The following is a 24,388-nucleotide window of genomic DNA, read 5'->3' on the forward strand; positions in this document are numbered from 1 at the left end:
GATTCTATTTCTACGTGCATGAAAAGCTGGAGTCCGTTCAGAGCCAAATTGTATACGCCAATTATTAGTAACACCCGGTAATCATGAATAAATTCCAAAATTTGACCGTCGGTTCAAATTTCCAACTCCCCGCCCGCAATGTTTTAACCGCAGATGTAGCAATACTGTTGCTTTACAGAATTGCATTTACGAAACCTGATAATAAGAAAATGCGTTAAGAATCAATTTTTATACCCAACAAATATCCCTAGAATTTGGAAATTCTCTGGATCCGCTATTGCTGACCTCTCAATCCAAGCTTGAAACCCATCCACTCTTGTTGGGCAAGCAAAATGAACAGCCTAGAATTGAAGAGCAAAATGAACGCAATTCAAATCACTCCACCGAATTTTTCCCCAAATGTGACATTGATGGAGGGAAACTGAAACGAGGGAGAAGAGAAGAGCCCACTTTTCGTTCTCCTCCGCACCGTCTCCAACCAGCGTATTAAATTCACTGTGCCGCTGCAACTTTGTTGTCACAACCGTGCCCCACCCCAGCCCTCCCTGTAACTCCGCCTTTTCACCTTCCATCTCTCCTCTCCTCTCCTCTCCTCTCCATGGCGGGGGGCGCCTGCTCTTGGGACGCCATGGACGTCTACGAGGCCACCAAGGCGGTGTTCGCGCGGGTGCACGCGCTGGACCCCGACAACGCTTCCAAGATCGTGGGCATGCTCCTCATCCAGGACGACGGCGAGAAGGACTTGATCCGCCTCGCCTTCGGCCCCGAGCACCTCCTCCACTCCTTCGTCGCCAGGGCCCGCGCGGAGCTCGCCGCCAAGCCCTCGTCCCCGCCGTCGCCCGCGCTCGGGCCGGTGCAGACCGGGCCGCCATGGGGGATGCCGAGCCCCGGGGCCGAGCAGCAGGCGCCGTTCGCCGGCGACCAGGTGGGGTACGACGGAGGTGACGCGTTCTACCCTGAGGAGTACGACTGCTGGTCGCCGGCGAGCGGCGGGCACCGCCGGAGCTTCTCGCTGAGCGACGCTGAGGCCGCCGCGGCGGGCGCGTGGAGGCCGTGCCTGTACTTCGCGCGGGGGTACTGCAAGAACGGCTCCTCCTGCCGGTTCCTGCACGGCTTGCCCGAAGTCGACGCGGCGGCCGCAGAGCGGGAGATGGTGGTCATGCGCACTAAGGCCATGGCCGGCGCGCGGCCACAGCAGCTCATGGCGTCCGCGTTCCCCTTCTCGCCGTCGCCGGAAGGCCTCAACTTCCTGCTTGAGCAGCAGCAACAGAGCGAGCCCCAAAGGTGCCACCTTTACCGCCCAAGATTGCATTTTCGTTTCGGTCTCATGTCATTTTCGCGTCTTGCTAATTTTGGGTTGCTGTTTCAGGGCCGCCATGCTGCTTGGCGGCGAGGACATGTACAGGTTCTCCGTGCGCTCTCCTCGGATGGACCGCGGCGACCTCATCGCCAACCCCGCCGCGCGGCAGATCTACCTGACATTCCCGGCCGACTCCACCTTTAGCGAGGAGGACGTGTCCAACTACTTCAGGTACCAAACACGCCGCCATTGTTGCGTTATGTTCTGTTCGGACTAATGGATGAAATCGATGGATTGTTTTGCGATCGAGCAGCATGTACGGGCCGGTGCAGGACGTGCGGATCCCGTACCAACAGAAGCGCATGTTCGGGTTCGTCACCTTCGTCTACCCGGAGACAGTGAAGGCAATCCTCGCCAAGGGCAACCCGCATTTCGTGTGTGACGCGCGCGTGCTCGTCAAGCCCTACAAGGAGAAGGGCAAGGTCCCCGACAGGTTCAGGCACGCCACCCCTTGCCTTCCTCCACCGCACGTTTGAACATCGCTTGCTCTGACGATTTCCGTTGCTAAAGAAAAATGTTTTTTTACCGTCAATTTTGTTTGATTGCAGGAAGCTACAGCACCCGCACCATGGCGAGTTCACTGGCTGCACGACGCCTACCGGATTGCTGGATGCCAGGGACCCCTTCGACCTGCACCAGCCACAGATTGGTGAGTATTAACCGTTCTCTACATGCATGCATTCTTGCCGCATTATGCTACAGAATTCAGATGTTTAACAGGTTGATTTTGCAATTGTTAGGGCCAAGAATGATGTATGGAAACACTGCCAACCGCGAGGCATTTCTGAGGAAGCTCGAAGAGCAGCAGCAGGCAGCCGAGCTGCAGCAAGCCATTGAGCTGCAGGGTCGCCGGTTCATGGGGTTGCAGCTTCTCGACCTCAAGAACAGGGGTCACCATCTCAGCTCCCCCCTCGTCTCACCAATCGCTCCGAGACAAACTGATGACAAAGGCAGCGTCAATAGGAATGGCAATGCCGTCCATTTGGAGGATGTCACCATCCAAGGTCTAGCCTTTGATCTTGACAAGTTCTTGGCTCTTGCATTAATGAGGTGCTTGCAGGTTCAGAGGTTGTAACTCCATGAGTCCATGGTTTCTTGTTGTAGATAACAAGCTGCATAGCCTTGCCATGAGTGCTCCTGCATCTGCTGCTATCTCTGCAACTGCTGCAGAAAGCAAGCATGAAGAGCAGCAAAAAGAGGAGGATGGTGATGGCACTCCGAAGCAGGTAGTCAACCCTGGGGAAGAAGAGAAGAGGGAATCTGGCCCTGGGGCAACAACAGCCAATGTTGCTTGTGGATTCCAAGAAAGGTAAGATTGTTGTTCTGGGAGTAAAATATTGACCAAATGCACACTAAGGCCACAGGCTCACAGGGTATTTCTTTTGGGGAAAGGAAAGAAAAAAAAAGTAGAGAAACAAAGCAGACTTGCATTACCTTTTCCTTTCTTTATCTATATGTCATATGTATTCCCTCTGATTGAGTCAAATGTGCCTCTAAAAGCTATTGTAAAAGGAGGTGAGGTATATAGGGTGTTAAGAGTGTTGATCATAGGTGCACTTGATTGGAAGTAACAAAAGGGGAAAATAAATGCATTGGCAAAGGGTAGGGGAAAGGAGAAAAGGAACTAATGACCAGATGGGTCCCACAAATGTGTACATACATATATACGAATATGTGCATGTATGTATATGTGTACATATATATTTACATGTATGTGTAAGTATACATATATGTATATATATGTGTACATATACATAATCTTTTTTGCGAAATTCCAGAAAATAGCGAAAGTAATAATAGTTATATTGATAAATTGGCTGAAATAATCTAAAATGCATAGGAAAATATCTAAAACTCAAAAAACATGAAACAAATTTAGTTAGGTTCGTATCACTGTCGTGCACATGTTAAAATTATGTGCTTGTATAAAAGTACCACTGTTTTTCCCATAATTAAATGAACGTGTTAAATATTGATAAATTCATAAATAAATATTAAGATGCCCAAAATTGATGAACCTAATTTCTTTTGTCGTGTTCTGTCCAACAAAAAACAGGCGTGGCGTAGGCGCTCCAATCCGCCTAGTAGTTATTGTTATCCAGTTTCTTAGTGCAACATGTTCCCCTTTTTGGGGGATCTTTCCAGGATTGATATGTTTCTTGCTGTTTGAATTGTATTTATAGTGGCGTGGAGAATTTGCCTGATAGCCCCTTTGCACCCCCCACCAAGGCCTCCATTGATGCTGCTGCTGCAACTGCTCACAATGGTAACATCAACAACAGAAGCCCTTACCATGTGGCTTCATCGCTCTTTCCCTCAACACCCCCCACCCTTGAGCTGCCCCCCTACAGCTCATGCTTCTTTCAAGCACCCAGGTAAAACGCCAAACAGTTTATGTTTTCTTAATTGTTTGTTTCAGCAGAATTTACTATTGTTACTATGTAGTACTAGTAAGAACTTGTCCACTTGTGTTTCTTCAGGTTTTCCTCTGGGCATGAAGCCATTGGGCTGTGAGTATAATGCAAAAAGGGGTCTCCTCTCCTCCAAGCTGGGAGTAAGTATCAACAGCCTTGGCTTTTGAGTGTGCTGTAACAATCAACTGCTCAATCATGATGCATATAAAATTAGCCTCCTGTCAACCCCTCCTGATGGTTGTGTTATTGGTTTTTTATGTGTGTTGTCTGCAGGGACCATCATGACCCCATTAAGTGGAGGAAAGGGTAGAAAGATTTAACAAATACTAGGTGTATCTTCAGAGGAACAGCAACAACAACAAAGAAAGAAGTCTAGGTTGTTTAGCTCTAGGCCTCAAGTATATGATAGTAGTCGTATAAATAATAACAGTCGTTTAGTAGCTCCCGCCAGTATCAAGAACAAGATCAACAAAGCATCATCGTGTTGTATGCTCCTTTGTAGTGTGGATCTTAGTATGATACAAGTATACCTTAGCTGGTGTAGTAACTAGTCTTGGTAGCCGGTTGTTGTCAAGTGACATTGCTGCATACAGACATCCAAAGAGAAACAGGTAGAGAGTAGAGTGGACAAAAGCCAGACAGACAGACTGCAGTGACAGAAGGAAAAGTGGTGAGAGGGGCACTGCTGGACCAGATCACTCACGGGTGCAGAGAACCAAAGAGGAATCATCTCATCAGCAATTCAGCACTGACCACTCTCATCATCTGTATCCTCCTTTTGCCAATGCGCTAGTCATGTATGGATGCAGCAGCAGCACTCCTAGTCTCTGCATCCAACTTATGCTATTCTCCTTTCCACCCTTCTAGAACAGTAGAAGCTAGTAGACAAAGAATTGGAAAAGTAATTATCAGTCATATTTGTCTTTGGAGTAGTATGTTTTTACTGCCTACTATATTTATACTGAATGCGATCTGTTTGTTTAGATTCTTCTGAACAGAACCGCGTTTTCTGATTCTGAAGCTCAAAGGTTGAAATCTATTCAGGTCCCCGAGATTCACAAGCAGTTCAAAAGGGTTGAACATCAAATCTGAAAATGTTTATTTAACGCCAATGCTATGTGTGACCAGCTAAGTTGGTTGCAGCTGGTTAAAGAGGTAGATTTTGCTGCGATTTGTAAGTTTGAAATTTTGCTTGTGGAGTTTGGTCCGGTTTGCCGATTATTTTTGGGCAACCGAAAAAGGCAGCGTGTGAGAGTGAGGAGAATCTGGTGGAGTGAAGTGATGGGATCCAAATCCAGAGGGGAACAGTGTCCCGTGAGTGGTGGGCAGGGAACTGGATTCTCTGTTTTAATTGCGATTAATGCAGAGATTCATTGTGTGAACAGTGTAACGAGTCAACGGCTACAGTAGTCTGTATTAATTAATCGATGGTACTGTAGTAAAGCTGTAGCAACAGTGCTGTTGCATACTGTAGCACCGCATTTTACTGTTCATATGTTATTGTAGCGACAGATCTAGGCTGCCTATTTTTATCCGACGGTGCATGTTCACTTAATGCAGAGGAACTGTAGCCTCTCTGTATTGGCAATACAGGTCCGGTGGGCAGTGCCGCAACGAAGATTACTGTAGCACATAGATGTAGCATTTTTAATGCTCACAAAATTATTGCAATCTTATCTATCTATATTAGATCTAACGGTTTATAGATCTCATAGGAAAAGGTGGAACAAGGATTGTAATAGGGCTCTATTTCTCAATAACATGCGGGTTTTATCCTATTAAGGGTAGGGTTCAATTTATCAACGTCGAAATTCACGGCTACCGAGTTGGCAGCAGCAGCAGTACTCTACATAACCAGGAGATTGTTGGAGCTCTGGTCGATGTGCATCGTAACCAGGAGATTCTGGAGAAGGATGAAATGCGACGGTGTCCCATGCCTCGAATGCTCAACCATTGCAGTATGGATTACTGGTCCTTGGAGGAGGACTTCACGGGTTGAAGAAAGAGGTTACGCTGAACCCTACGCTGAACATGCATGGCAACAGTGCCTGCCATTCCAATGAGACGAACCTTAGGAAACAGCGCAGCCTTTACTCAGTTTTGGACTCCTGCATGCATGGTTAAGACCTACCTGGTCAATGTGTACTAGGTGACCGATGTTCCTGCCGCTGCTGCAATAAACAATTAACACGGTTCATCAACATAATCTGATCTGCTACAAACAAGCTACAGAGTTGGAACCCAAGCATGAATCACGCGATGGTAACAGCGTCGACATACATTCATGGTGGAGTTGGATAGAGCAAAGCTCTGTACACAGCATGCCCGGATGCTCCTGAGTTCCGGCCTGAAGGTTTTGCAGTCGCACAGGCACAGGCACAAACACAGACCTGCCCATACTCTGTACTACTAGTAGCAGTACTGTACTACTAGTAGCACACAAGGTTCGCGGGGTAACCGAAAAACCGCGGTAACCGCGATTACCGGTCAAAAATTCAAAAAAATTCGGAGAAAATTCATTCGGCAAATTTTAAATTTTTGCAAAAAAATCATGTTTTTGCCCTTTCGGTAACCGAGCGGTTTGGGTCGGTTACCGAGCGATTTTCTCGCATTTTTGATTCGGTCGGTTACCGAGCGGTTTGGCTCGGTAACCGCTCGGTTTTCTCGATTTATCGAGCGGTTTTATCGAATTTCAGCGCAGTTCAACAAAAAATCTAAAAAAGGGTTCAATCTTGTAAAATCAATAACTAATTCATCCGAGCTTCAAATCAAGTGAAACAAATTTTGTTGGATTCCTTGTAACATGATCTACATGATAAAAGTATTTATACTCATAAAAAAGTTCAAAATTTTCTGTGAGAAATTTTATTTGTTAAACCAAGGTAAATGCATAGTTTACTCTTTGCTAATCCAAAAATCATGAAACTAATTTTGTTAGTCTTCTTACATGATCCTATATCTTTTAAAAATATATGAACTCATGAATTAGTTATTGTAACATGCATGATTGTGTAAATGTGTTGCGACTAGATTAATTCATAACTGACCCATCACACCTTAAAAATTAGTGAAACCACTTTCATTAGCTTATTTATATTATGATTTACGTAGAAAAAATAATAGTAGACATGAAAAAATTAATTACAGTGATTTTTCTTAACATATTCACTTTATGCTTGTGAACTTTGTAAAAATCATAGAGAATTTAATAAAACTCTAAATAAAGTGAAATCAATTTTAAAGGTTCTCTTAAAATACGTTTTATACAAGAAAAATATGTGTTTGCATGTTACACTTTTCCTTAACGTGAGTTAATAATTGAGCCGCACGCTTCAATTTTTTTCATTTTTTTCAAACTTTTTCCCTATAGAATATGATGCAAACGACATTATTTTTGAAATTGTTTTTTCACAGAAGTTCTTAGAATTGTGTCTAGTTTTTTTTAAGATTTTTTTTTGATTTTTTTTGATTTTTTTGATTTTTTCGAATTTTTTGAATTCAAATTTCGGTTACCGAGCGGTTTTTGAAATCGGACCGGACCGGGAAGGTCGGTAACCGCGATTTTTGAGCGGTTACCGACGGTTTTTTGAACCCTGGTAGCACACTTGCCATTGTTCAGACTGTCAAAAGCCACATTTTTACCAGATAACTACTCCCTCCGTTTCCATTCAATTGGCCATTTTGACCATGACACAAACCCAAATACAGTCATCTTTTTGAGTGGATTGATAAAAATACCTCTAAGTAATTAGGGCCACGTAAGCACATTGATGAAATTTCTAGAAGAAATTTGGCCAATGTCTGGCGCGCATATTGGAAATTTCTAATACAGGTGTCTGCCGTTCCTTTTATTATGGTGGGCCTGCGCTGGTATGGTAGGCCATACTAAGAGTAAAATTGGAAATAAAATCTTGGAATATGTATAGTGTCAAGTATTTGTAAAAAAATAAAGTGGTCAAAGTTGATAAATGTATTTGTAAACGGATGGTCTAGATCAGTGTGTCAGTCAAAATATGGTCAGAGTCAAACAAACGGTTCAACTCCAATTCAGCCCGGACTACACTGCAACACCAGGCATGGGATAAGCTGCGGTGAACCACCACCTGTAGAATCTTGTGTTCCCTAATGCGAATATTCTAGTATTTGCAAGTGCTTTCTCTAATTTACAAGGTCAAGAGAATGTCCAGAAGCAGTAGGGCTTTCGATTCAGACACTGTAGTGACGATCTCCCTGTAGTATCAGAATAGCTTTTCTTCATAACGTAATTCTAGAGTAACTAAGAGGAGGCCTTAAACATGTTTATTTGTGGCAGAGATCGACATATTGGTCCAGGCAAACTGAAGCCATATAGTATCATCTAGCTGCTACTCAGTTTTTGCTGTTTAGAAATATGGGCTATGCTCATTTATAATTCTTGGAAAGCTCAAAGATTTAATTATGTACTATCTTTTTAGTCCCATTTTATTAATGGAGGTGGAGAAAGACTCTAACTTAAATATAGTTATATCCTTCACCTAATTAATATATGTGGATATGAGAACTAAGAAAAAACATGCATGCACTAGCCTCACTAGGGTGGGCGAGCGGTATCTACGTGAACGGTCCGCCAAAATCCGGTCTAATGTTTTGCGCAGGTGCAGCCTTCTTTTATAATTTTGATTTTACAACATGAGATGATCTATGGTTATGAGATATAGAGATCATATTGGTTGAGAGTTCGATTATAGCACGTCTCAACCACACGATTTTTTTTTTCTAAATATATCTACTGGTCGCCTCGACAACATATACGCGAGTTAAGATTTTTGTCTCTTCCTCTCTGCTAGGCCGTCATAGGTAGACTACTCCATCTCACGAGTCAGCGTGCATCAAAGATTGGGAGAGCATGTCTCTGTAACCCATCGTTCTTGAGATCTTGCACTGAGAGAGGGCGGATCAAGTTTCCGGGAAACGCTCGGCATGATTGATCGTAATTTGCTTTCTATATGTCAGCTTCAGCATCAACAACATGGCATCTTCGACACCTCCAAAAGGAGATCAATCTCCTACTGTTACTTCTCTCTCTACAGAAGATCAGTATGCTCACTGCAATCGTATATGTTATTTTCTCATATCTCTCATGATCTATTTTCTGTTGTTTCTGTCATCGAGTATATTAGAGAGATATTTATGCATTATTATTACATACATGTCTAGAGTATGCCCCTGCTATATGATCATGCTAGTTTATCTGTTCGAGTTTATAATTTATTTATGGATTAAATTAAATCTAAAAGTGCTGATTTTCCGACAATACAAAAACCTCATTTTAGGCACTTCGGTTTAGTGATCTCATGTGCGTATCGTCTCGGTAGATCTGTTCCTTCTACATGACTAAAGGGAGCTCAAGCAACGTTGCAAAAATCAACTTGGTTAGAAGGGTGAAACAATTGCTACAACGGTTTGATTTAAAAAGAAATAGGATGAAACATTCTAAATCACCTATTGCACCATTTAAAATCATAGATGAAATCCCAAATCAACTATTGCAAGAGTTGAAATAAGCCGATGCAACATTTCAAATCACCTAATGCAATATCTCACTTTTTACCCCCACGGATGTTTGCTTTTTCTCCGGATTTTGCCCTCCGACCCCGGTGAGGTGTGCTAGTTGGATAGTAGAGGTTACACGTTGTCACGGACGTGGCATGGTCTAGACTGCAGCTGGACCAGCAGACCGGGGTGGTCCACTTGGCAGACGGTGGTAAAGCTCTTGGCGTATATGAGCCGGACACCAGGAGGACAGAAGACAGTCGAAGAGCACAAGACAGAACAACCTTCTTCCCCAAGCCTTCTTCCTCCTCTGAACTATCTCTTCTCCATTTCCCAATCCCCACTGCGACTCTCCTTCCCAACCTCAGTGCTCTACCTCTAGTGTCACTTCTCTACTTGCCCTCCTGTTCCTCTTCTAATTGTACCATTTGACTTGTTGAACTGGTTGAGCTGCGATATGCACTTCAGTTTGGAGTGGAATCTGGTGTTCTGTGTGTTGATTGAGTTCTCGATTAAGCGGGAACGTGACACACGTGCTCGCGCGAGTTCAATGGCGTGCGCCTCAGACCCTCAGCAGCAACTCACGGAAAGGGAAATTTACACAAGAGATTCATGCTAGAGAAATAAGTAAAAAAAAATTATAAAGTGTACCAGAATCAACATATAGATAAATATTATAAAGAAAGATGATGATCGAGATAATCAACATATAGATAAATATTATAAAGAAAGATGATGATCGAGATAGATTATATGTATGTAATATATTGCGAAGTTGCATTTTCCGCAACTCACCGGAGAGCACCTTGGCCAGGTTTCCTGGTCAGCCCCCAGCACAGAGAGAAAAAGGAGAGAAATCTCGCTGGGGCAGCGGAGCAGTGCGTGCAGCAAACAACAGGGGCAAGCTTAGCTCTGCTCCCTCAGTTACTCTCTTAGAAAAAAGATATTTGGTTCTTCGCGTATTGAGATAGAAGTAGAAGTGTAGAACAACATCACGAAAAGCAACGGTTCGTCGTCGTTCAGCTTTGAGAAAGAACGAGGCAGCAAGTACATGACACAGATGGAACACAAATAGTACTTACTCCTTACGACTGCACCATGTACCAAGGTGCATGCACATATATGGTCCTGTTATTTATGTTTTGTACCGGCCACAAACGGAAACTTCAGATACCATGGTGTAGATGCGGCCATGGCGTACGGTTACAGGTGTTTTAACAGTGGCAATATTCAATGTACGTAGAGCTGGAACTTGTATGGAAGAACACTACCTCCTCCACTTAGTTTCTCCCATCTCTTGCGCTTGTCGGGTTGGAGCACGGCCTGACGTAAACCCCAATGGCATCAAGAAGCCAGCCGGAGCGTCCCCAGAAGCCAACGATGCAGGCGCCGTCCGCCGCCGGGACAGAGAAAGGCGTCCCCGTCGTCCCTGCTGCCTTGTCGCTGCCGTACGGCCCGTAACTTCTGCCGATGTTAGTGCGGAACGTCAGCGAGGTGATGACAACGTTGGGGACATTTGCGAAAACCCCGATAGTCCCCTCCACTGCGGTGACATGCTCGCCTGCACAAAGGTTGATCTGCTCGTGCACAAGACAAGTAGAACTAATCGATCAGAGGATTTTCCAACTAATCTTTCTTTTGAGAAAGTGTTGCTGAGTTCTTTTTTTCTTTTTTTGCGAATCAGGCAGGAGCTCTGCCGATTTCAGCAAGAGGGAGAGAAGAGAGAGAGAGAGAGAGCGATAGTCTTGTTGCATGCAAGTAAACAAGGGTTGATTAACTAGCAACAGCCATTTGAGTAGGAATACAAGACCTAACTTGTTATAACGATAAGAGATAATAAAGCTTATTTTATCAAAAAACCTAGGGATTATGTCGTTACCGTGGCACGAACTCCTCTGGAACCAAAGGAATGTGGGAGCCCCCATGGACCGCCCATCCAGTTCACCCCATCACCGGCTTGGGAGTACTCGCAGGCCAAGGAGTGAATCACGCTGGAATGGTACACGATGATGCTACGGAGGCGAGGAGCGCTCCGGCCACGCATGTAGAAAGGCTGCCCACCGGATCCACCCCATGGGCCGACGCTGATCACGCCCCTCGGCTGCATCCATCATCCGTGAGACGATCAAACAAGTTCATCAGAGGCAAAGGACTGAAGCCGATCAAACGAATAAAGATCATGCAATGTAACTTTGGAGTAAAATAGATTGGAATAAAAACGATGCCATGTATATGATTGAAATGGCTCGGAGTTCAGAACTTCAGATTACTTGATGCCCTTTAGCTCTGAATCTGATCATGCAGATACCCCTTAAAGTAGACTAGTGACAATTGATTTATTGCAAGTATACAGTTACTCGCAAAAAGAATACAAAGATTACCGAAGTGTGATTTCCGTGGTATCTCTTGGCCTTGGGAGTAGCATTGCTCTTTAGATCACCCGTTGTGCCGTAGGGATGCTCAGGTCGCATAGAACTTCCGACACGAGGGCTTGCCGGGACGAGACGTATGAACTGATGTCTTTCATCACCAACAAAATCCCTGCCTTGTCCATTGGTATACCATAGCTCCTGACATTAACAAAATAAGTTTTTCCTTCTCAAAGCATTGCTGGTTGTCGATGGAACATTGGGCAAGCAGGGAGAGCACAACTCATGAGCAAATAGTACGTTATTGTCGATGATCGATCACCTTTGTCACATAGTCGAGGACCCCTCTGATGCTGAACCTGACGCTGACGCTGTCCGGCCTCCTCTCTAGCGCCCGGCCGAGCTCCATGCCGACGAGGAAGGCACAGGTGTACATGCAAAGGGGGACGACGACGAGGATGAGCAGCACGGCAGCCCCAGAGAGTCGCGGCGCCATTGCTGGGTCGATCTTTTTTCTGCAACTGCTGCGAGCTGGATGGCAGAAGCAAGTTGCTGGACGGAAGCATTAGTATACATATTGGCATGGTGATATAAAAAACTACTCCTACTACAGCTTATCGATCGTATCGATTGATTCATGTTGTTCGTCGTTTTCCGTGTCTTTGTCAATCCGCCGGTTCAGCGACGTTGATCGGAAGTAGAATATTGAACTTTGGATTCAGTAATCGTTGCCATCAACACTAGTAAATTCCAAACGAGGACAAATGGATCCAATAAATCGTCGGTTTATCAGTAGATATTTAGTATTCTTTTCTCGATGAACGTTCTCTTTGTCGGGTAGGTACTCGCGTACAGCTACTTCGTTGGACTGTATGCCTTGGGCCACCTTGACAGATTGGCTCCCGAGCTCATCGGTCATGCTGCGCGCCGGCGTCGATGTGGATTGCTTGGCTGCCGGATTCGCCCGCTCGCTCGGACCCAGAGGGACATGAGAAATGCCGGCCACCCGCTCCTTGTGAAGCATGTTAATCTTCTCTTACGGTGTAAACAAACCCTCCATTCTTCACCTTCTCTTATGGGTAGTACCCGGGCACCTGGCAGCTCTAAACTCTCCTTTAATTTTTGGACATGAAAGAGAAAAAATAAAGGAGAAAAAAGAAAAAGAAAAATCCCTATTTATATTTTATTTGTCAGGATTTTAGCTTCTAATTACACATTACTTTTGAGGTTATAGATTAAAATAAGAGTAAATTGCACAAAACGCTAGGTTTTAAGACCATATTCTCATTTTACACTAGGTTTTAGACTTACTTTCACAATACACATGGTTTTTAGCTCAAACTTTCTCACTTTATCCCACCTTTTAACCTTCACCAGCCTTAAATCTATCCGTTAGTCTCACAAACACTTTAGATGAGCCACTAGACTGCCACATCAACAACTGACATGGATTTGACGGGAGAATAATACCGTTGACACCGTAACAGATCAAATGATGCATTTAAATGAGTCTTGCATTCCCTTACTCCATAAACATGAAAATATTTTGACATGATCATGGGGTCTTAATCTCTCTTACAGAAGCTTAACCAACTTTCACTTCTCAACTATTTAAGCAAGTATCAATCTAACTAAGTATTGTTAAGTATATCATTCAGTCACAAAAGTAAATCCAAAAGCTTTCACTCCAGCAATCATCTTCCTAATCTGAAAAGTGCTCTCTCCAGCAATTTGAGAAGCATGCATAAAGAACAAGCACATCTCTTCTGTGCAATGCACCTTTACCCTGTCACCATCATTCCTAATATACCCATAGTCTCTTTCATTCATAATGTGGTAACTCTTTAAAGCTCTTCTGAATTGGCGACCATCAGCGAAGCACATACCCTTGCAAAGTTGCGTAGGGTCCAATATTTGGTCCTCGTTCCACATCAACCTCTTCTCAAGCAATCTACGTGGCCTACTCTTCTTCCTTTAACCCATTTTCAATACAGTGCTCTCATCACCAGCCATATCATCATCCTCGGATCCAATGGGTTCTTCACCACTCTCACTAGGAGGATATGACAATGCAAGCACATCCTTGGCAACAACAACCTTCCTTTGAACCGGCTTCCTCTTCTTTGTTCTTTTTCCTTAAATGATTTTTTGTAGGACCGAAATTAGTGACTACAGGGGGTGAATAGGTGCCTCAACAAATTTCTTTCGAAACTGATGGTCTTCTCTTAATTGATCACCCAACTCACTCAAAATCTTAGCGGAAGCAAAAACACTAGAGAGACTATTGAAGAAGAAAAGTTCTTAGACAAGATGACTCCACAGATAGTATATGACCTGTAGACTCCATGCAAAATCATTTAATCTATCTTTGTACACAAAAACTTGCAATTTTGAATCAACATAAACTATCCAGTGACTTAATCTCCATTTTTCTCCTTACACTGAAATGCTCCAGTGCTCACACTTACCACACACCGGACTTGCCGATGATGTCAAAAAATCTCACACCAGACTATCCGATGAGGAAAAACATCTTGCATCGAGACAGAAATTCCAACTCGAACTTTGGTTAACCATAAGTATAATCATCTACAAACAAGTTCATACCAATCAAAATCAATTCAAATCCAACATTATTAATAACTCATCACAATCAAACTAAAATAATTATTCACTTATTCTCACTTTCCTAGCCTAACCTTGGTGCATGAGTCAACTTCTCTAACGTGAGTATCATCAATAGTGGTACACAAGTCCTGACAATCAGTGCCACCTTCACAATGCTCATTGGGTCAGCCAGAAACTCCTTCCTCCTGTTCAACTCTTTCTCTAGTTCAATTGTCTCCTTCTCGATGTAAACCTCATCTTCACTGCAACTTTCATATAATGCTTGTACATCATCGCCATTTCCTTTGCCTTCCCTAGCAAAATCACAAGCTACCTGCATTCCTAGGAAGGGGGCCGCCTGCGCCGCTGCTCGGAGGCATCCGGCTGCTCGCTCGTGACCGCGCTGCTCTAGTTCTGTGCGGTCACGCTGGCACCGCTTCGATTATCTATTCTGAGGTCGCGAGAAAAAGGAAGGGGGAAGTGTGCTGCTTATTGGGATCGATAGCAGCAGGCAGGTAGTAGAAAACATTACCCCTCGTAGCCTAATTCTCCCGCTAAATACACCTCAGTGACGATGTGACAGTTTAGTGGTTAATTCAAAGTGTTTCTGAGACTGATGGATGGGCCTAAGTCTAGTGAAGGTTAAAAGGTGAGGTAAAATGAGAAAGTTTGAGCTAAAATATGTTGTAATGCGAAAGGAAGTCTAAAATCTGGTGTAAAGTGAGAATATGGTTTCAAAACCTAATGTTTTGTGCAATTTACTACTAAAATAAAATGGTTTAAAACTCTATTTTAGTTTAAAATAGGAATAAGATGACTCACCTAAATACACTCATACACTCAGTGTACTTATAACTTTAGCTCATAAATTCGAAACTAAAAAAACCTAACTTCAAAAAATTTAGAGCTAAAATTCTACCAAACAGATCTTCAGAGATTATACATCTATCACCACCTTCATTGGAATGGATGGCTGCAGAGCTCAAAGGCAGCTGGGATCTTGAGGCTGTCCTCTGGCCTCCGCAGATGCTAAGGGCATGTTTGGTTTTTGCTTTCCTGCTTTGTCTTATCCAGGGTTTAACTTATCAACGGTAATCCGTTAAAATTCACGGTTAACAAGCTTACCGCTCCAGTTCGGTTTCAAAAAGCGAACGGTAACCAAATTTGAATTCAAAAAATAAAAAAATTGAAAACAAATTCTAAACAACTAGAGACAATTCTAAGACTTATGTGAAAAAAATTCAAAAATAATATCGTTTGCATCATGTTAAGGAATGTGCGGCTCAGTTATTAACTCATGTTAAGAAAAATCTTAACATGCAAACACATATTTTTCTTGTATATAACATATCTTAAGAGGATCTTTAAAATTGATTTCACTTCATTTAGAGTTTTATTAATTTCTCTATAATTTTTACAAAGTTCATAAGCATAAAGTGAATATGTTAAGAAACAACACTGTAATTAACTTTTTCATATCTACCATAATTTTTCTTACATAAAGCATAGTATAAATAAACTAATAAAAGTAGTTTCACTAATTTTGGAGGTGTGATGGGTCAGTTATGAATTAATTTAGTCGCAACACATTTACATAATCCTGCATATTACAATAACTAATTGATGAGTTCATATATTTTTAAAAGACATAGGATCATGTAATAAGACTAAAAAAATTAGTTTCATGATTTTTAGATTAGCAAAGAGTAAACTATGCATTTAACTTGGTTTAAATAATACATTTTATCACAGAAAATTTTCAACTTTTTTATGAGTATAAATACTTTTATCATGTAGATAATGTTACAAAGAAACCAAAAAAATTTGTTTCACTTGATTTGAAGCTCAGATGAATTAGTTATTGATTTTATAAAATTGAGCCAATTTTTGAGTTTTTTGTTGAACTTTATTAAAAATCGAGAAAACTACTCGATAAATTGAGAAAATCGAACGGTTACTGACAATACCGAGCAGTTACTGACAATGCGGAATATTAAGAAAACCGCTCGATAAATCGAGAAAATCGCTCGGTAACCGGTCGAGAATCTAACATTTTTTGTCCAAATTTTAAATTTTAGCAAATGAATTTTGTGAGAATTTTAGTCAAATTTCGAGCAGTTATCGCGATAACCTCGCATTTTCGGTTAACGAACGGGCTCGATAATCGAAGCCCATTCGGTAAGTGAAACCTTGTCTTGTCTTGCTCCAAACCACGGAAAAATTTGATCTGTTATATTCGATATATCTGGTTTATTGGTGAGCCCTGGTAGAAAACTTTTATCATATTTATCGGTATTTTATTTAAATTTTATCTGGTATCCCAAATAAATCATATTACTGATGACTTACAGTAAAAGAAACCCTGCTCCAAACATACTCCAAGTTGCTGTGGATTTTTTTCCTTCCTTTTTGAGTTTATTAGTTGGTGTAGATATATGGGCTCTTTTTTACATCTAACTACCTTACGGCCCATGGGCCACCACTGGCCACATCTGTGTGGAAATTTCTGAGCCCATGTCCATCGCAAAGCTTTTGCGATGGACAATGAGTTATTTTATTTTTATATTTTTTAATATAAATAATTAAATAAATATATCTTGTATAAAAATATTTATAAAATAGACGCCTAGCACCCTCTCATTAAACGGTTAAAGGGCAGTAAGCCCCATCAATACGCGGTTAGCCCACTGGTAAACAGTGCTAGACAAACTACTGTTCACATATCAATTTTTTCGTCATACCATGTCTGTACAAAACAGTTATTTTTTGTTGCTCTAAAAATCTTAAATCTTTTTATATGTATTTTATAATCCATTTGCAATCTATTTTAATTAGATTCATCCAAAAAAAAAACTAATGTAGAATTTAAACTAAAATTCTCTAAGAAAGTCTACTTTATAACTTCAAATAATTGTTAAGGACTCAAATAAATTTTCAAAAATCTAGAAAAAAAATCACTAATATTCTTCTTATGTGATAGACTATTTTCTAAAATTATTTTTTTACCCTAGTTATATGGTGAAAAGGTGAGTTACTTTGTAATGCTCTATTTATATGTATTTTATTATTTAATGTGATATTCTTCTTTTAATTCAATTTGAATTTAAGCATATACACCCCTTGACTGCGCCAGAAGTACTGTTCATAACTCTATTTTCCCCTCTCATCTTCTTTGTACAAAGTTGAGTCGTATGGTCACTTCGTGTCTAAAGCCTGATTCACAGCAGATATGTTGTCATTTCATGCTTAAAGCTTTATCATGTGATCACTTTGTTTTAAAAGTGTGAGTCCTGATAGAGATACTCTGCTGGTAGCAAAGTGTTGTCATTTCATACTTAAAGCTGAGCCGTGTGGTCACTTTTTGTCTAAAGGCTGACTCATGACAGAGGTGATGTGTTGCTGGGTGTGGTTGCAACAGTGTGTGTTTGCAATTGATGCTGTGAACGATTATAAAAGATAATACTGAACTGCATATGTTATCCCTGTCCCAAACACAAGCCAAAGTAAAAAGATGGCAAGCTCTGGTATGCCTACATTTGTTATACCATCGTCATTGTGTAAGTGCGGTACTGCATGCAAAATAGAGGTATCCCATGAGTTTGAAACCTATGGAAGTAGATTTTTCCAGTGTTCAAACATTGATCCTTCATCCGTGTGTCATGTGGTTTAAACATTGACCCTTCGTTCGTGTGACATGATCATATTATTTGTAATTGAATAAATTGTACCATGTCATGTAACATTGTATTTTGTTTGCACGTGTATTAGTGGTAGGATTCATAATGTGAATAGTTTTGATGTGAAAAGTTGCAAGCTAATAATTTATTGTCTGACAGGACAGCACATAGATACGTTCAAAAGTGGCTAAGATTGCTTGATGTTACGCTTTGTGATGGTACGAGAACACGAGTAATAAAAACATATATGATAACATAGTATTTAAATAAACATCCTACATGATATGATAACTGCATAATAGAAATAATATAAACATATTAAAGTACTATCTAATGGCGCAGTTAAGGGCCATCGCTATGAATTTTTAGGTGAATTCAATTAAAATAGGTTGCATATGGATTATAAAACACGTAAAAAAAAGTTCTAAAATTTTTGGAGCAACAAAACACCGCTGTTTTGTACAAAGAAGATGGGAAAATAGAGTTATAAACAGTACTCCTGGTGCAGTCAAGAGGTGTATATGTTTGAATTCAAATTGAATTAAAAGAAAAATATCATATGAAATGATAAAAATACATATAAATAGAGCATTATAAAGTAACTCACTTTTTCACCGTATAACATACGGCTATAAATAATTTTACAAATTAGTCTATCACATAAGAAAAATATTATTGAATTTTTTCAGATTTTTGAAAATTTATTTGAGTCCCTAATAATTATTCAAAGTTATAAAGTAGGCTTTCTTAGACAATTTTAGTTTAAATTATACATAGTTTTTTTAATATAATTAAAATAGGTCACAAATAGATTATGAAATAAGTAAAAAAAATAGAATTTTTAGAGTAACAGAAAAAAATACTATTTTATATAAATAAGATACGGAAAAAAAACTAATCTATGAAACTCCACCCGTAGGCTAAACTCCCTTATCATGATAAAGAGGTAAGGGCTGAATGAACTGCTTACCACCCTCTAATGGCGAAGCATCTAACCGTCCTCTCAAGGTAGAGACACTTATTTTTATAAATATTTTTTCAGATATATTTATTTAATTATTTATGTCAAAAAATATAAAAAAAAACCACCGTTCATCGCGGGTCTCTGCCTTGGCCTGCGCCGCTCGCCCGCTCCTAAGCTGAGCCATCCGCCACCGCCGTCGCCATGCTCGGCCATCTCCGGCAATCCCTCCGCGCTCTTCACCGCCCACCCGCCGCCGTCACCTGTCGCGCCGCCAGCCAACCTGTCTCCTCCCACCCGTGAGTTCCTTCTCCTTCCTTCCGCGACCACCTACCATACCCCCACCTTTCTTTCATCCTTCAAATCACCATGCTTGTCTTCCAGCAAATCAACACTGCTAGTACTTACTTAGGGCGCAGTGCGCGCCGGGTGCGCAAAGCCTCAGGATGGAACGGCTAGTTTCACTTTTAATTGCAAAAAGATTGTTGCTTTATGCCGAGTTTGTGGAAACCACTCTGTATTTGTTTAGCTCTTCATAGTATGATACTCCGATTTTGTGCTTCCTCGTAGTGTTGTCAAGTGCCGATTCATGTTGCTATTGCGACAGTATAAGCATCATTTGGAATTTCCTCTTCTCTGTGTGCTCACTATGATTGCACCCCTATACTTTTTAATGTGTTGTGTGGGATGTAAATGATATGAAAAATTTATATCTATCCAACTAACCGAAAGCTTGCGACACTATCAGCTCCGACTCCGATTCCGAGAAAAAAATATAGGATATCATACAGTACGAAGAAATAATTATCCGGCACTATCCGTGTCTGATTCCAACTTCGAGAAAAAATATGGGATAGGATACAGGATAAGCTATATCTGTCCGTATCTGATCCGATTTCACCCATAGGAAATAAAGTTGTAGATAAAATATTAGTTTTTCTTTGGCAGGTGCCGGTATATGTGACGGTGGAAATTGTAAGTTTTTAACTTAATTGCGTTTCTTTTTACCAGCTTCATAGTTTATGGTTTCGTAAGAAGGAAGTGTTTCATAAATTTCCCTTTTTCATTTACATTGTGCAGGTTCTGGAATTCGCATATCGAGGTACACTCTTCTTCATCCTAAACAAGAAGTTGCTCTTCCTTACTTCCTTTACTTATAAACTATTTGCACCTCTGATTTATCTGTTTAGCTCATAGCTGGACAGTGTAACAAGCATACTACTAGAGATTTCTCCACTAATAATAAAGTAAACAGTGGTCGAGTGTATCAGCAAAAGGAGTTGAAACCAACTACGCCCTTGAGGGTACCCACATTATTATGAATTTTTGTTTTGTATTTATATTTACTCTTTGTGATTCTTTCACGTTACTGGTCCTTCTGTCTGTTTGATCACTATTCAGATACCCTTGAACCTTGGAGTTATTTCTTTTAGTTGCTCGGCATGTCATATAGTGCAATTGATATTCAAACTAGATGCCATCCTGCATCGTTCATACTGGGAGGATTACTTCTTTTTCTTTCCGCAATAACTACAGCCCTGGTAGCATGGCATAGTTCCTTGCCCTTTTTTCCTGGTTGCTTCCTTATAAGGTGCTCTTTTTTGGTGCAATGGTTCCCTTTCTTTCTCCTATGATTCTGGAGGTTGGTAGATTTATTTAGCTTTACAACCCCTGGAGTTATATAAGATGGGGATTGAAGAATTTGACTTTGTTTCACAGGATAATGACATAATAATTGATCGCATACAAAAGAGCACAAGGGAACTGAAACAAGGTCCGATTGGGAAAAATCTGTCCTCGGCAGAGAAAAGGAAATTTCTTATCAACACTGTATGTACTGATAGTTTTGATATCATTTTTTTACCTTGTACAGTTTGATATATCATGTTTTAAATGATAATTATACGTTAGCTGAAGCACGCTAATCATGTGTATAGCTTTTACAACATTGTGAGAACTATATGTGACAATGGAAAGCACATTGACAACATATTCTAGCATGTGAGTATTCCATTGATTATTCACCATATATAAACTGCATGAACAGTATTGGTAAATTTTGTAGACAATTTTCTTGCACTTACATGATAGCAGTGGGTTCACTGTTCACATGATTTCCTTGGTGATGGAAGGTGAACTGTTTATAGTTGTAATCAACATGCCGCTTGGTTTTGATAAAAGAAAGATAGCAGCTTATTCATTACAATACGATGAATACAATACGATGAATTGTTTTCCTAGGAAAGTCAGTTATGGGAGCACCTCTAGCTCTTGCTTTCAATTAGAATTGGATTATATCCTCCTTGTATATCAAGATTGGATATTTACCTGGGTGCACAAATTAAAATCACATCACTTGTGCGTCCTGAAATTTATCAAGAAGCTTTTTTAGTGCAGTCATTTAGCTGCTGTTGCTCAGTGCAACAAAATTACTAACTAAAATGTGCTCTAAATGCAGCTCCTTGACCTTGAAGATTCAAGAGAAGCTGTTTACAGCACCCTAGATGCTTGGATTGCCTTTGAGCAGGATTTTCCTCTGGCCTCGCTAAAGCAAGCACTTTTAGCTCTTGAAAAGGAGGAACAGTGGCATAGAATTGTCCAAGTATAGCATATTGTGAATTGCTTGATTTCATTTACATTTGTCTTTTTGTACACTTTGAAGCAAACTTCGGCTAACACATACTCAGGTGATAAAATGGATGTTGAGCAAAGGGCAAGGAAATACAATGAGAACATACGAGCTATTAGTGTGTGCACTTGAGAAGGATAATAGAGCAGAGGAAGCACATAAAATCTGGCAGAAGAAAATAGCCCATGATCTGCATTCAGTTCCTTGGTGTTTCTGCCGTCTTATGTTGGCTATCTACTACAGAAATAATAGTCTAGACAGGCTTGTCAGGGTATAGACCTTAAACTACTTATCTTCTAATGCAGTTTAGATTATTTTCACGTACTTTCATGTGACAGAAGAACTTATATGAATGACTTTCCCTGTCTTTTTTCTGGACTTAGCTCTTCAAAGAACTAGAAGCATATGGTCGTAAACCTCCAAGCAAAGATATTATCCGGAAGGTTGAAGATGCATACGACATGCTTGGACTACTAGAGGAAAAGAAAGCTCTGCTTGATAAATACAAAGATATATACAACAAGCCATCTAGAGATGATCGAAAGAAGGGCTCTAAATTAAAAAAGACTGAGATGAACAAAACATCCGGTTAGTTTCCATTCCTCATGCGAATAATTCTTTCAAACTTTGTGTACTACGCCTGACATTTTCCATTCCCTTCAGATACAGAACTTAGTTGTTTTAAGAGGATATATGACAAGCATTTTTTAATCTTTACTCTTAAGAGTATTCACCCAGCTTTAAGAATTCAATTAATTTGTTAGGACATGACGACTTCTAACATTCTTATTCTTTTCTCAGCTGATAAGCAAAGCAAGATGGAAGCATCTGAAAATCTGCCAGATCATTGTTGCCTTTCAGATAAGGAATCAGCTGTCACCATTTAGTCAAGATAAGAGGCAACATAAAGTACTGCAATCAAATCTGAACCAGACGCTGGCAGCATTAGCGATCATCATGCCCTCAGTACTGGTTTGCCCTTAGCAGCTGTCTAGCTGATGCAGCCAACAGTACGTGCCAACCTAATTTGATAACATGCCATCTCGTTTATTTCTGATGTTGTCAATAGTTGGAGCTAATCTGAATTTTCTTTTTCTTGGCTTGCTTAGGCCAAACATATCTATCCTGCTACCATCAATAGTTACTCTCGTTTTTGTATTTGTAGAGAAAACTGAGATTTTTGGGTTTGTACTAAAAGAGTATCGGTGCTTCCATTTCTTGTTGGCATCATATTATGCTATCTAGCCCTCTCACGATGTATCACAAATTCACAATTATCAAATCTGTACCTTCTGTTTTTTATTTCAGTTTGTGTGCAATGTTTCTAACTAGAATTATACACCCATCTAATATAATCTATAGTCTTAATCAAATGTATCGTGTTAAGTAGAGCCAAACAAAGCTACATGTTAAGTAGTGCTACTTTAAAAGTTCAACAAAACTCTCTGTTAAAGAAGAATCTGGATAGTTATGATAGCAAGTGGTAAGCTAAAGCAGTGACTATATCTTGCTTTTATGATGCCTTGTCTTCCCTTTCCCCTCTGGCAACGCGGGCCTTGAGAAATGGTGGAAACATACATTGGAAACTTTGGACGCAGCATTTTTGCTGGGCCCAACCTGACAAGAGCTATGTATATGGCTACGTGCTTTTGTCTCAAGGAAGGCTCTTGGGGGCTATTTGGTTAGGGGCCAAAGGGAGAGGTCAAATTTTAGCCGTGTACTGAAAAGGTAGTCTCTGTTTGGTTTGAAGTTAAAATTTGATTATGCTTCGAAAAAATTTGGCCAGCTAAAATTTTTGTATAGTGTTTTTAGCAAATTTTGGACGGCTGAATCATCCACCAATATTTTTGGCCAGCCAAATTTTAGCTTGGCTTTAAATCAAATGCTATTTAAGCAGCTAAAAGTTGGCACTGCTCAGATTTAGTCTCCAACCAAATTTTGGTATAACCTGTTGGGGCCAAAAACCAAACAGCACTTGATCTCTTCCTCTAATTTTGGCTTTTGACCCGGAGAAAAATTATGATGGAACTCTAGCTGTGTAGCATAGTGTTACGAGTTTAGTTCCAGTTTGCATGCATACTCACTCGATGGATATGCATGATGATGAGACCGGTGTTTCTGGCATGGGCCACTACAGGACTCTGCGTCTGTGTGCTTGGCTCTGGAATGAACTTGTGCACATCGCATCTCCCTTTTGGACATGTTTCCAGTGGCTTTTCTGCTTTGCTCGTCAGCGAATAATATTGCCTAATCCTTGCAGGAACGTGATAATCATTGGTGTGCATTATATCAACTCCAACCTGATCTCTTGTCCTCCTTGGAACGCTAAAGCCTACTGTTCTGTGCTCTTAGCATATAACATCCTTGGAAGATCTGTTTTTCTGTCTCTTGCTATTTTACAGTAGCTTAAATTGACTGCTTTAGAAAGGTGGAGACTATCGAAGAGGTTGAGTTCGCTACGGTTCCTGTTGTTGTTGGAACAATTCCTTCCTATTATCAGCGGTGGTACAAGCAAATGTAAGGAGGCAATAGTAAAGTATCACCAGGAAGTCAATAGTGGTTTTTTACTGCATTTCAGGACAACTGTAAGGTCACCGCATTGTATTACACGGTTCAAACATCAAGACGGTAGCATGTTTGGTTATCTGTATCTACTATTCTAGTCTGATCTGGTTGATGTAAATATGGTCTCATCCTAGTCTGGGATAGAAGCTTGATTCGAGCTTCGTTACGCAGTCTGGCCCGATGAATATAGATGTATATACTTATCAGTGTTATAAAATCATCTTCATACAAGTAATCAATCATAATATCAACTCTTGTATCTGCTTATACGCTT

General features: G+C 40.8%; 3 protein-coding genes across 5 annotated transcripts; 2 read left to right on the top strand and 1 right to left on the bottom strand.

The window, feature by feature from the left end:
• The first annotated feature begins 464 nt into the window (after positions 1-464).
• Positions 465-4,709, top strand: LOC133906470 (zinc finger CCCH domain-containing protein 53-like). Of its 2 annotated transcripts, none has more exons than XM_062348387.1 (9): positions 465-1,284; positions 1,370-1,531; positions 1,614-1,793; positions 1,909-2,009; positions 2,101-2,364; positions 2,465-2,669; positions 3,544-3,735; positions 3,841-3,914; positions 4,048-4,709. In XM_062348387.1, exons 1-8 carry the CDS (start codon positions 599-601, stop codon positions 3,872-3,874), a joined length of 1,824 nt encoding a protein of 607 aa, XP_062204371.1. In that variant the 5' UTR covers positions 465-598; the 3' UTR covers positions 3,875-3,914; positions 4,048-4,709. The 2 variants fall into 2 exon arrangements, with proteins under 2 accessions (XP_062204371.1, XP_062204370.1); XM_062348386.1 differs by having other exon boundaries at positions 470-1,284; positions 1,614-1,799.
• Positions 4,710-10,374: 5,665 nt separating this feature from the next.
• On the bottom strand, positions 10,375-12,759 carry LOC133906437 (mannose/glucose-specific lectin-like). Its single transcript, XM_062348346.1, has 4 exons — positions 11,998-12,759; positions 11,688-11,876; positions 11,186-11,407; positions 10,375-10,883 (listed from the first exon to the last, which is right to left on the bottom strand). The coding sequence occupies exons 1-4, from the start codon at positions 12,169-12,171 to the stop codon at positions 10,587-10,589; spliced, it is 882 nt and encodes a 293-aa protein (XP_062204330.1). The 5' UTR covers positions 12,172-12,759; the 3' UTR covers positions 10,375-10,586.
• A 6,285-nt stretch (positions 12,760-19,044) lies between these two features.
• On the top strand, positions 19,045-24,091 carry LOC133906673 (pentatricopeptide repeat-containing protein At4g18975, chloroplastic-like). 2 transcript variants are annotated; one of them, XR_009907826.1, is made up of 8 exons: positions 19,045-19,219; positions 20,001-20,022; positions 20,640-20,750; positions 21,379-21,522; positions 21,608-21,820; positions 21,933-22,137; positions 22,351-22,559; positions 23,810-24,091. XR_009907826.1 is itself a non-coding variant. In XM_062348640.1 (7 exons), the coding sequence occupies exons 1-7, from the start codon at positions 19,125-19,127 to the stop codon at positions 22,434-22,436; spliced, it is 876 nt and encodes a 291-aa protein (XP_062204624.1). In that variant the 5' UTR covers positions 19,045-19,124; the 3' UTR covers positions 22,437-22,851. The 2 variants fall into 2 exon arrangements, 1 of the variants encoding a protein (XP_062204624.1); XM_062348640.1 differs by lacking the exon at positions 23,810-24,091 and having other exon boundaries at positions 22,351-22,851.
• The last annotated feature ends 297 nt before the right edge of the window (positions 24,092-24,388 follow it).

Source organism: Phragmites australis, chromosome 23 (assembly GCF_958298935.1).
Source record: "Phragmites australis chromosome 23, lpPhrAust1.1, whole genome shotgun sequence".
NCBI classification, from domain to species: Eukaryota; Viridiplantae; Streptophyta; class Magnoliopsida; order Poales; family Poaceae; genus Phragmites; species Phragmites australis.

Bases quoted from the DNA above. Each gene is read 5' to 3' on its own strand.
- LOC133906470 (XM_062348386.1), top strand. From the start codon at position 599: ATGGCGGGGGGCGCCTGCTCTTGGGACGCCATGGACGTCTACGAGGCC. The intron at 2,670-3,543 runs GTAAGATTGTTG...TTGTATTTATAG, and splicing joins GCTTGTGGATTCCAAGAAAG to TGGCGTGGAGAATTTGCCTG. The intron at 3,736-3,840 runs GTAAAACGCCAA...GTGTTTCTTCAG, and splicing joins TGCTTCTTTCAAGCACCCAG to GTTTTCCTCTGGGCATGAAG.
- LOC133906437 (XM_062348346.1), bottom strand. From the start codon at position 12,171: ATGGCGCCGCGACTCTCTGGGGCTGCCGTGCTGCTCATCCTCGTCGTC. The intron at 11,877-11,997 runs GTGATCGATCAT...TGTTAATGTCAG, and splicing joins TCCTCGACTATGTGACAAAG to GAGCTATGGTATACCAATGG. The intron at 10,884-11,185 runs GTAACGACATAA...GTGCACGAGCAG, and splicing joins CCAGAGGAGTTCGTGCCACG to ATCAACCTTTGTGCAGGCGA.
- LOC133906673 (XM_062348640.1), top strand. From the start codon at position 19,125: ATGCTCGGCCATCTCCGGCAATCCCTCCGCGCTCTTCACCGCCCACCC. The intron at 21,523-21,607 runs GTATAGCATATT...ACACATACTCAG, and splicing joins AGTGGCATAGAATTGTCCAA to GTGATAAAATGGATGTTGAG. The intron at 22,138-22,350 runs GTTAGTTTCCAT...TTCTTTTCTCAG, and splicing joins TGAGATGAACAAAACATCCG to CTGATAAGCAAAGCAAGATG.